This window comes from Amphiura filiformis, chromosome 14 (assembly GCF_039555335.1).
Source record: "Amphiura filiformis chromosome 14, Afil_fr2py, whole genome shotgun sequence".
NCBI classification, from domain to species: domain Eukaryota; kingdom Metazoa; phylum Echinodermata; class Ophiuroidea; order Amphilepidida; family Amphiuridae; genus Amphiura; species Amphiura filiformis.
The window spans coordinates 38,954,889-38,967,589 of record NC_092641.1 but is presented as its reverse complement, the minus strand read 5'-3'; the positions used below and the strand labels follow the sequence as shown (position 1 = coordinate 38,967,589).

General features: G+C 38.1%; 1 protein-coding gene across 1 annotated transcript; it reads left to right on the top strand.

Annotated features, from left to right (window-relative positions):
* Window positions 1-7,113: 7,113 nt before the first annotated feature.
* LOC140170060 (uncharacterized) lies at window positions 7,114-11,965 on the top strand. The gene is made up of 4 exons (XM_072193380.1): window positions 7,114-7,328; window positions 7,896-7,961; window positions 10,250-10,453; window positions 11,450-11,965. The coding sequence occupies exons 1-4, from the start codon at window positions 7,325-7,327 to the stop codon at window positions 11,704-11,706; spliced, it is 531 nt and encodes a 176-aa protein (XP_072049481.1). The 5' UTR covers window positions 7,114-7,324; the 3' UTR covers window positions 11,707-11,965.
* The last annotated feature ends 736 nt before the right edge of the window (window positions 11,966-12,701 follow it).

Here is a 12,701-nt window from a genome sequence, read left to right as displayed (position 1 = left end):
GTTTTTCTTATTATGTAGTCGTGTTATGATTTTTACTGCCATGAGTTCTTAAACAGTGCTCAGTGCTTTATACATTTTATTGTATTGTTTTGTTTTTGTATTTTGTATATTATAAGGGGTGTATTTAGTCAGTGGCGTACTGTGAATCATCCTATTGATGGGTCACCGACCATGATGGGGCACTGGACCTGATTTTGGCCACAAGCCCAGTGGCGGCGCCAGGATTTTTTTCGGGGCATTAAGGGGGAAAAGTGAATTTCAGGGAGGCAAAATCAACCAATTTTGCGCCAAATGATCCAGGGTTCATCCCCCTCTACAAAGTGGGGTGAACGGGAAATAGAAGAGAGAGTGCAATAGAAAACTTGTTCACATACTGTGAAAATGGGCAATTTCCCCCCTCCCCAACCATCGGGCTCTCCGAGAATTTCTATTCGAGCGAAGCCTAGAGCCAAATTTGAACCGTGCCCCCTCTTCAAAAACCTGGATCCACGCCCGTTCTTTGTCCTCTGTCCTACCATCCTCTGCCATCCCAAATAAATTCGCAGTATCTGTTTTATATCAGATTCGTCTCTATGTAGAATTCAGGTATAATAGTTGTGATTGTTTGTTTGTTTAAAAAAGTCTGGAACAAAAGACCGGATTTTCTTAAAAAATTATTTATAGCTGAGTTCTCAACAGATATCAAAAGATTAAGGATTTGATGTAATGAATGACGATCCAATGCATGACATCAATAAATTATATGCTGATGGAAACTTTAAAATAATACGTTTAAATGAGTTTGCTTACTGTTTAATTTGGTTGTGTTTATATATACACCAGGCACAAAAAGAAACTCGTCAGTTATCTTCATCCTTGCTGTTCAATAACTTGATAATTTTGGATTATTCTGAAATAAACATTTTGTTAATTGGACTTTTCTTTCTCATTTCACACCCTGTTCGTGAACATTGAGCAAGAATTGACCAAGATATGCGCCTCCAAACTATCAAACCCCAAAATGAAAAATTGCCATTTTAACGATTCAATTGTGCCTGTGTGCTTTATTGATTGGCCCGTGGTGCTTGCATATACAATGATGCGTTCCCAAGGGGAGTGGGAGTTTGAGCAAAATATCGACAAGATATTTCGCGTTTCTCCCCCCTCGCGTCCGCTCAAAATGGTCGGATCCGCCTCTCATGGTTCAAGTAAAGAGTTCAGATTCCCCCTCAAGACACCTAAAAAATACGGATTCCCCTTTAAAACTCCCACGTATTGAACGGTCCCTAAATGTACTAAATTATCCGTGTTTATTTTCCTTTTTCTTCTCCTTTTTTTTATTTTTGAATTGAGGTACTGCAAAGTTAAAATATGCAAGAAGTCATCAAAATGTGTTCATTTGCGTGCAAGGACACTCACTAAAATCACCACGCTTAGAAATTGGGCAACTCCTTCTGAATTAAGGGTACACTAGGTATGTTGTTGGTCGAAGCAGCCAAAAAATCAATTTTATAAACTCCTCAACAAAAGTTAGGAACGTTTTTTCAAGCACCTATATCTCAAATTATTTGTGGCATCTTCATGTCGTGTTGCATATCAATGATTAGCTCATGATGCTTTATTCCCCTTTACAATGACAACATTTTTGAAACAATCACCTTTTTCACGCCTGAGTACACGTCTTATGAATGCAGTGGGGTCTCAAACAGAATGTGCCAAATTGACCATTATCCTGTGCAGCAAGCTGCAATCCCATATCTTCATAATCTGTGACCTAATGCAATCCTCCAAGATGACAACGCTCGCCCCTACAGAGCCAGGGTAGTCAACGACTACCTACAGTCTTGTGAATGCAGTGGGGTCTCAAACAGAATGTGCCAAATTGACCATTATTCTGTGCCGCAAGCTGCAATCCCATATCTTCATAATCTGTGACCTAATGCAATCCTCCAAGATGACAACGCTCCCCGGGCAACGCTCGCCCCTACAGAGCCAGGGTAGTCAACGACTACATGTACCTACCATGCCTACAGTCTTGTGAATGCAATGGGGTCTCAAACAGAATGTGCCAAATTGACCATTATTCGGTGCAGCAAGCTGCAATCCCATATCTTCATAATCTGTGACCTAATGCAATCCTCCAAGACGACAACGCTAGCCCCTACAGAGCCAGGGTAGTCAACAACTACCTACAGAATATGGGACTATGGAATGGCTTGTCATCAGCCCAGACCTCAACCCGATGGAACACTTGTAGGACCAGCTTGGTCGTGCTGTGCCGCAAATGACCTGCGACGAATTCTGGTTGAAGAATGGAATGCCATCCCGCAGCAACGTTTGACCAGGCAGATGAGCAGCATGAGGAGTAGGTGCCTGGCTGTTGTGGCTGCGTATGGTTTTTCCACCCGCTATTGAGGTTACTGACTGGTGTTGTTAGAGCACAGGATAATGGTCAATTTGGCACATTCTGTTTGGGACCCCACTACATTCACAAGAAGTGTACTCAGCCGTGAAAAAGGTGATTGTTTCAAATGTGGTATTTTTGTAAAGGGGAATGAAGTAGCTATCCATTGATATGCAACTCGATATGAACATATCACAAATAATTTTAGATATAGATGCTTGAAAAAACTTTCCAAACTTTCGTTGAGGAGTTTATTATTGAAAAATAGCACTTTGATACTTGATTTATTGATGTGTTACGTAAGTTTTACAACAGTGTTGTTGTTTCAGCCCACTATGCAACATAACGCAAGAACCACAGGACCTACAAAAGTATATCTGTATCTGTGATATTTGACACTACACACTCGCATTGAAATAATCAATGCAAATTTTGCCAAAGCTCACTACCATTCGCAAGATGCTGTGAACTACCAAATCACAACAGTTTAATATACACTATAGGCAACTCGTCAGTATAGTCATCCTTGCTGTTCAACAACCTGATAAGGCCGAGTAAAAAAATATGTTTCTCGTCCGCGCCCTCCTCCTTTTTTGAAGATTTTTCAAATTTCTTTTTATTTTGTAAACTTTCAGTTATAACTTGTTGAAAAAGATGTTTCAGAAGTTGAAACTGATTTTACGGCTTTGTAAATGCATAATACATCATTTCAGAAGAGTTTTATGATCACTAGAGTGGCCTACCTCTCAAAACAATAGAATAAAAAGGGCCTGTATGTCGAATACCCAAAATATGGTGCCAAATACAGGTATTTAGCGTCGTTTTCCAATAAAAAATAGAAAATAAAAAGTCCTCATCCACCTAATTTTCAAAAACCCGGACGAGAAACATATTTTTATTTTTACTTGGCCTCATTCGGGATTATTCTGAAATATACATTTTGTTAATTGGACTTTGATTTCTCATTTGACACCCTGCTCGTGAAAATCGAGCAAGAATTGACCAAGATATGCGCCTCCAAACCCTCAAACACCAAAATCAAAAGTTGCAATTTCGACGATTCAATTGTGCCTATTACATTGTGTTATTTATTGATTGGCCTGTAGTGCTTGTGTGCAATACAACGATACGTTCCCATTGAAAATCGTCGAAATTGCAACTTCTGATTTTGGGGGTTTTAGGGTTTGGTTTCACGGACATGGTGTAAAATGAGAAAGCAAAGTCCAATTAACAAAATGTATATTTCAGAATAAACCAAAATCATCAGGTTCTTGAACAGCAAGGATGACTATAACTGACGAGTTTCTTTTTGTGTCTGGTGTAGTTGCTAACATTAAAGCCATATTATAACATTTGCTGAGGAAGACGCCCTCACTGAATTTTTAAAATTCCTTTTTTTACACGATTAAATTGTACTTTTTAAACCAATATACCCTGCAAAAATCAAGACTCTAGGTGCTGTAGTTTTGTTAAAATCCGAGATTTTGAATAAAACGCCGGAACCGGCGCTTTATTATTACGATGGAATTATTAGTCGAACGCATACACGATGTTCATAACACACAGTACGTACACGGCGTACGGGACGGTGATATACACAACAAAGGGTCGTACCACAACATGACCAAAGGAGTGGTACGTATTGGCGACATGTGCGCTGTTAGTAAATTCCAATTTTCTTTGCTTTGCCGTAGTTGTTCGGCTCAAAAATAAAAGGGGATATATCTGACAGTAAAAGCTAACATTTTATGGCAAAGAAATGCTAATCTATTTGGTTTGAAAATGTTATAATATGGCTTTAAGCAACACCCGTAATAACAAAATATATATTTTCCCGGCACTACACACCAGTAGTCTATCCGATATTTAGGCCTATAAGATTAAAAATCTTCAACTTCAGATGGCGCGTCACATTCTCAAAGCACCCCGAGCATATATTTTGCTCGTGTTATCGATTTGGAATCGTTGGCCAAAATTGCTTTGCGTTACAAATTTTTAAACAGTGTCCAAAATATCTTAAACGAATTTGGTTTAGATGACGTCATCGATTGCGCAAAGGTCGCAAAACCTCCTCGTAATCCACATTAGGCGTATTCGATTAACATCTTTAAAAATAAATCAAACTAAATATTCTCTTATTAATAATTAAAGATCATGGTCCATATTTGGAGATAATTTATATCTTTTAGATGCAACTGACTTTTATGGCACGTCGTTGAAATTCAAAATTCAAAATTCGCTCCAAAATTCGCTTTACATTAGACAGTAAAGTTTGTAAATGGACATGGACACCAGATAATGATGGTATTGTAATTATTATGTAATTGATCGTGAAGATGTAAAACACTTCCTTTTCACATGTCATTCACTCAACACAATCAGGGCTGATGAATACACAGTTAACTTGAGAAAGAGCTAATCAATTTGAATGGTATCGATATTTGTGAATTTGCTCTCAGTAATAATTATGTAAAGTATAATATGACCCTTGGAAGTGTAATGGCCGCTACAGACTCCGAGTACTCTACGTAAAATATTTGATGTAACATATCTAATCTAGTCTCATTCTATTTCCAGTATTATTATGTTTAAGTTCTAACGAATCTTTGATGACGTAAAACTGATACGTAGAATATTTAGTAGAAATAATATTATCGATTTTACGTCATCAAACATTCGTTAGAACTAAAACATTACTGGAAATAGAATGGGAATAGATTTAATAACGTAGATATGTTACATCGAATATTCTACGTCAAATAAAAACTCTGTAGGGCCATTATAATTTAAAGAGCAGAAGATTTCGTAAAAAGGGTGTGGAAGCAAGATCTTAATTGAATTTGAATGCTACTGATAGATAATGTATTTATTGCATGTTCTGAATTCTGCGTTGCTTGTTACAATGTATAATAATATTTTATTATTCTATATTTTGTTTTATTTTCCTGACAACGACCCATTTCAAGTCAACTTGGGTTGAGACGAGCAATTATTTCTTTGTTTTGTTTTAATGCCATGCATAATTTTGCGTGACTGTATATATTCAATTATTTTAAATTATTTTTGTATATGTTCTTTTTGAACGCAACGCTGCATGGTTAGGTGTGTGCCACTGATACAAAAGTGTATGTTCCAATAAAATACTTTTATTCGACGTGGCTATTTGACATCACAAAAAGTATCAGACATTTATAGTCTACGTAACATACGGAGTCTGTAGCGGCCTTGACGAATGTATGATAACGTAAAATGGATAATATGCTATCTAAAATGTCTGGTGGAAATATTATGTTACCAAATATTCGTTAGAACTTAAATACTGGAAGTAGAATGGGAATAGATTAACGAAGATTTGCATGTTACGTCCGTCGAATACTACATCCACGGGCCAAAAAGTCTGCAGCGGCCCTTATCCCATAATGGCGTAGCAACCGGTGTAACGTAAATGTAAATAAAATAAATAAATAAATAAATAAAATTTGTTTCGATGCTTATCATTTAATAACAACAAAATATTGATATTTTACTAAGAATTTTCCGATTATCTAAGTTCATTGGGTAGCTCCGAGGGATAGCTATGAACTGATCAGATGATCCAAATGTAAATGCTGAAAAATATTTTTATTAAAAAATATATTTAAAAAATACTATGTTTGGTGATTAAAAAAGGTACATATTGGCTGATTTGATCATGTTGATGACTATACGTCGTGGAAGACTGGCTGACTGGGTAGGTCCAGAAGTTAAGTGGCTACACTCATTGAGTTTATGTAATATTATTGAAGGCTGGTCAATAATTTACTTTATCTTCTCTGATAGCTCGATACATCAATTCAAGTAAAACCAATATCGATACGATGCCTAGAGGTATGATTACGTCATCTCTGGCTTCCCATAATGCATCGCACACTGTCTGAAATGTCATCGTCATCATCATCCATCTTCATGGCATGTTCATCATCATCATAATCATCATCATCATCATCATTATCATCATCATCATCACCTTCATCATCATCATCATCATCATCATCATTATCCGAAAATCCAAATTACCAGTATTAAATTGGTATGTTATTTTAATTGTGAAATTTGCATTTTAAGGCGGGCGGGCCGCGGTTACATTTTTCCAGCTCCAGCCATTTAACTAAAAAACTGCAGTACATTTCTTATGATATTAATATAGGAAACCACCAATATATATATTTCCATAGGTCTTTCGGTTTTTGAGTTAAGGCCAGTAGGGCCTACTATATGAACGAGTTAAGACACCTGGAATCAGACTCCCGTAGACTCGCTAGCCAGTCCTACGATACATACCGTACCTCCCGGCTCTCCGACCATGCTCCTACCATCGAGATAAACGCTTCGACCTTCTTGAAAAAACATATATATGGCCATTTGAACATACGGAAAAAAACTTTATTTTTGCCTAGTTGCTTCTATGATCATGTAGATTAAGAGCGCATACAATTCAAGCAAGTTGTAAATTATAAGTAGGCCTACAGTTGATCATAATTATGAAATGATTTATATTAACTTCGAAATTCTGTTTCAAAGAATTTGTGCGCAGCGAATTGTGGGATGTCACTTTTTGCAATCTTCGGATAAGGCCTAATAAAATTATCAATAAAACTCATTCAGCCAATGATAACAATATGTAAAGATTATTCAACGATTTTCTGAGCATCTTTTTTTGCGCATGCGTGTTCCTTCCTTCTTTCCTTCCAATACTGTCCTGTACTGGTATCCTTGGAAATCAATGGTTTCTATGGACGCCCAAAACAAATATTCCATTCATAAGAAGATATTATTGTATATCTTGTAATCAGTCATAACTCAGAACTCATTCGAAGTGAGAACTACATGTAGCAAGACTTGAGTCAATTTACTTTTTGCCTACTATTACCTATTATCACCCACCTTGTGCTAACACGAAAAATGAGTAAGTACCCGCTTTTGTATGATTTTGTAAATTACGTACATGTAATCTGTTTAGTATGTATTTATTTTACCAGTGCTGGGAGAACTTTCAAAACTTATTTAAAGATGATGAAGCGACGTGCTCCGAGAGGCTCGATCAGTTATCATGGCTGGTCATCAAGCATTTTTTTGTAGCTGATCATGTTTAATTTTCAGAAGGACATTATGTCAGTATACAAATTAGCTACATGTTTTTAAGCTTCGCCAATACTGCTGTTTTCTTTATTTTTTTGCATAATTTTTCATTTCAAAAATATCAAATAAATATTTGAACGACTTAGGGCCTATCCTTTACTTTTTCTCCTTCACCTGTCAGTATGGGAGGACATCCTCTCATCCAAACAGATGCAATAGGCTAGACCTAAAGTAGAAAAATGTCAGTGCTAGGCCTACATGTATTAGGTCAGCACAGGTCGAACTAAAGCGGGAACTAATATCATAATTCCCAGTGGGTGTGTGATGATATAAAATCATAATCTCCGTATTGGTATTTCTTTTTAGTAACTTTTATGTTTTGCGTTGTTTTCAGTTTGCGGTTTCAAGACATTAGCTCTGACGGCGTGCGTCCTATGGATCTGCGCAATAACACAAACAGGTAAGATTAATACAATGTACATGGGAGCTGCTATTTCCTCCTGAAGATCTCACACCACCAAATCAGAGTCCCATAGAGATATGTGCTAAATTTGCCTTAAGAAAACGTCATTTTTTCTTCACAGGAGCGACTCAGTTTTAAGCGACAGCTATGATGGTTGAAATCAGCCCTTGCCTGATCCCTCCTGGATGGGAAAAAATATAGGTTGACCGTCATTATTTTTTACGACTGGCCCTCGAAGTCTACGATGCCCGGGAATTGCCTATTTTACAGGCAAAACCATGCCAGTGTTTCTGGAAAGAAAAGGCTGCTTAAAATCATTAAAAGTTCACTTGCAGGAAATAATGTTATTAATCATGACCAATCCAAATTTGGCTTAAATTATGCAAATTTCTGCTCAGAATCAATGCGTTTTTCTGAGAAGTGAAATTAAGGGCGCACAACCATATAATTCTATTTGGTGGTGTGAAATCTGAAGGGGGTTATGAATATGAATATGATCATGCCCCCTGTGCATACTGGCCCGAAACAAATTATTCCTAAAAGGAAAAATTTCAAGTCGACTTAGACTCACTTTCAGTGGCGGCGCCACGGGGGGGGGAACTCTTGTCCCCACCCTGTTGTCCCCGCCCCCTCCCCCCGTAAAAACCCAAAATTACGAAAATGTCCACTTTTTACGCCATTTTTGCGCTAAATTTGTTGATTTTGCACCCCCCCCCTAAAGTTCACTCCCCCGCCCCCAACATGCTCCCCGAAAAAATCCTGGCGCCGCCACTGCTTACTTTGCCAGCTGTTGACTCACTTCACCAGCTCTTACCGAGTCACTTCATATTTGGCGCGTTAACACTAATGAGTCATTTTGTGACTATTCTTTTTAGGAAGCGAGTCAAATCGCGAATGACTTGCACAGATGCATGATATAGCAAAATGGGTATTGACTCCGCATTTTTTCTGTGTAGTAAGCAGCGCAATGAGCGCGTGCTGTGTTAGGCCAGGGAAAGCCTAGTGGCACTTCCCTGGTTAGGCCAAGTAAATAATAGAGAATGTTTCTCGTCTCCTCCCGCTTCCTTTTTTGAGGCCACTTTGATTCATTTTCATTTTTTATAAATTCGGTTATAACTTTTGAAAAAGGAAGCTTAGATGCGTTCTGTAGCCTTGCTAATATACATGAAACAGGCTGGAAGGTTCTGTGATCATAAGGGCCAACCTACAAGAACAATATAATTTGAAAGTCAAATTTTTTCAGACATTTGTACAGGGCCAAATAAAGTATTTACAATATTTTTTAAAGGAAGTCTCCGGCAATCACACAACATTAGGGACCGTTCACAAACACTTGTAAGGGGGGTGCTGATGCAAAAAGGGGACCCTGAAAATGTTTGACCCTCTTAAGGGGGGCCTGAAAAAAATGACCACAAATTTTCCTGGAAAAATTGAGTTTATATGCTTTTCTATGGGGTTGACCCATAATTTTCATGTAAAAAAGGGGGGCCATGAAATTTTTGAGGTCTGTAAAGTGTTTGTGAACGGTCCCTTATGCCTTATTGTTTTATTTAAAACTAACTCATATTCATATTGACCATACAAAACTAATAAAAACAATAATTTCTCAACATGCGATATATTCAAAATCCCAAGAGAGCGCACCACCATTGATTGCGCCATTGGATAACACAGGAAAATACGCAGGTGCATACATAAGGGCGGTATATTCAACCGCTATTGTCTGGATCATTGAGTATCGATTGCGCACGTATACATGCAACACGGATGTGTGTGGTCCTCCCCAGGTTTTGACATGAATTACAAATGACGTCGTGTATGACCCAGCGTTTTCATTTTATTATTACTAAATTAATCGTCGTTTATCACGAGTCCTACGAGTCGTACCAGTTCAAGTCATCAAAATTAATTTGTATTAAATGAAAAACAAACAGACAAGTAGAGTCATATGTCTTTCTATGACCGTATTCCTACCAAAATCTGATTTTCAATACACTAGAAACATGTTGATATGTATATCTTTGAAAATCGCCGAATGTTAACCACAGTCACCGTGGCGCAGTAGGCATCTTTAGCATTCATATGCAATTGGCAGTGGTTCGAACCCCGGTGAAAATTTTAGTATTTTTTATTCTTTGTACTAATGTGCTGTGCCGTTTTTCAAACACGCCCCTTAATGAAACTGATGGGCAAGTACCCTTAAGCAGTATGAAACGTTATCTTGTTGTTTTTCGCAAAAATTTGCAAATTATAATTTATTTCATTAATGTTGTTACTTCCATCAGGAGACGCCCTTGAATGTGTCGAATGTTCATGGTCCAGAGTAAAGTCGGTTGCCGGCTTTGATTGGGGCGCATCTGGTGAAGGCGACGCAGACTGCTTGACCAACCCTGACGGCCAGTCTACGGTGAATTGTACCGCTGGCGCCGGCGAGGAGGCTCGCTGTCTCACCCTGAATATAAATATAAAAACAAGCGTTATCGGCATCGGTAAGTGGAATGGGCTATGTTCGGGGCTCTGCCCCTTCTGGGGGTTTCACCACTTTCGGCCGCACCACTTTCTAATTCGTCCCGACAGGCCTGATCTTTAGACGATCCACCGTGACTCTTGGAAGATCATATAGCTGAAGTCTTCCATACAGTTGGTATGTACGTCCCCTTGAAATCTCGCTCCTGTTGTGGAAGATAGGTTAATAATGCACATGGGGGTATGGGTTTCAAAATAATTATCCCTAACCAATTCCATTTGAAAAACATACTCCCTTTGTGGAATTCTTGTCTTAAATCTTCCGCAGGGGTATGGCAGATTTTTTTTTCCAAAAAACTCCCACCCCTGGAAATCAAATGGTTCGCCCCTTAAATGTTTCTCAGTGCTTCACTTTTCCAAGAATACGGATGCTCTATATTATGTAACTTGGAATCAAAAATGGAATCTTTGGTACCAAGAACATATCACAATCCCTATCAATGTAATAAGGCAGATAATAATTTTTGATGCAAAGTGACAATTGTCAGACCCCTGTCCCACCATTTTGGGGAAAAGGGTATACTTTTAGCGCCAGCAAGTCAGCATTTAGGGTATGAATTTTAAAGGAAGGTTATTTTTTTGCAGCATTTTTACCATTTTGCAATAACAAAAAAATCAAAATAAACAAGAAAGTTCAATTAATCCATGAAAGTGGCTGTTAATCCATGAAAGTGGCTGTTTAAACTTCTTTTTCCTAGTAGTTAAGTGGAAAGGGTACCTTTTTATGGTAGATCAGCTAGTGAAAAGGGTAAATGCAACTGGTCAGTGAAAAGGGTCCGGCCCCATTTCACAAGCTGCTCAGTGATTAGGGTTGGTATTTTCACCTGTTTAGGTTTGATGATGACAACACATAAAAGCATATAAGTGGCCGTTGAGAGGGGCGGACTGACAAATTATGCTGTCGTACGCGTCGTGGTTATAAAAAAAACTTAAAGAATGATGTAATTTTTATTTTGCAGAAACGGTGACTAAAACTGAAGAAAGAAAATGTCTTGTAGCTGCTACAGCTGATGATCCAGGTGAAGGTTGCCTCGTAGATCCAACCGAAAAAGTAACCCTTGGCGAATACCTCTCGGGACTGGATACCATATCTGTGACTGGCGATATGTGCGCATGCTCGGACGAGGACTTGTGCAATAGCGCAATCTCAGTTCAATCTACTATGTTATCGATCGTCCTCGTCGCCATTGTTGGATCATTCATTAAGCACCTATAACATGTATAGGCCTATGTGACAATACGGATTACCAGTATGGCCCGGTAAATACTGCCATCAGGGTTGAGTCAGAACAGAGCTGATGGGGATTCCCGAACACCTGCTATAGACCCTATCGAATAAACCACCCGGAATGGTATGACAATTGAAATGGCGGCCATGTTGGTAGACCGTTCTCAGTGTCTGGGACATGTCTTTAGTTCGATTCCACAACCATTTATATGAAAACCTATCAAACTGAATTTTATTTAAATGAGGACGTAGATAAGTGAAAACAATAATTTTTGAATGTATTGCCCTGCACTAGACGTAGGTCCTACGCTATTACTCTGCATCGCACCATTGATTATCAAAGAATAGGCATACAGACCTGTATCGTATAATTCTATGGAAATTTCACACTTGTACGTTTCACTCACACCTGTACGATTACCGTCTTCGAAAAGAGCGGTATTATTTAATACATGATTGCACACATATGCCTACACATACATGACAGGTGATGAGTGCAGTCGGAAAAATGGTTGCACAACTTGCACCTATATCGCAATGGTAATTAATCCTGTTACATCGCGATCCTATTCTACAGCGAATTCGATAGGGTCTATTTTGTTAACGCTTGGTGTATAATAATCATTGGGGCACCAAATGAAGCAATGAGCGTATTTATAGTGGCTGTATACTGAAAGATTATACTGCAATTCTTTATAGAAGTGACGTAATAATCAGATTAATTACCATAGAAATAGATGTATGCGATTTTAATATAAAATTGAGTTGATTGAGCCCATATTTATTGGTCGAGCTATGCGTTTTAAAATATTGGACGATATTTTAAAACTCATAGACTTTAGACGAATAAATATTGGGCGTAAAGCATTCAATTTTATCATTATGTGTTGGATCCAATATTTTGACACACTTGGATTCATTCATCAAAACATTTATTTAATTGACTATATCCGATCGCCCTGCACACTACAGCGTTCACGCGG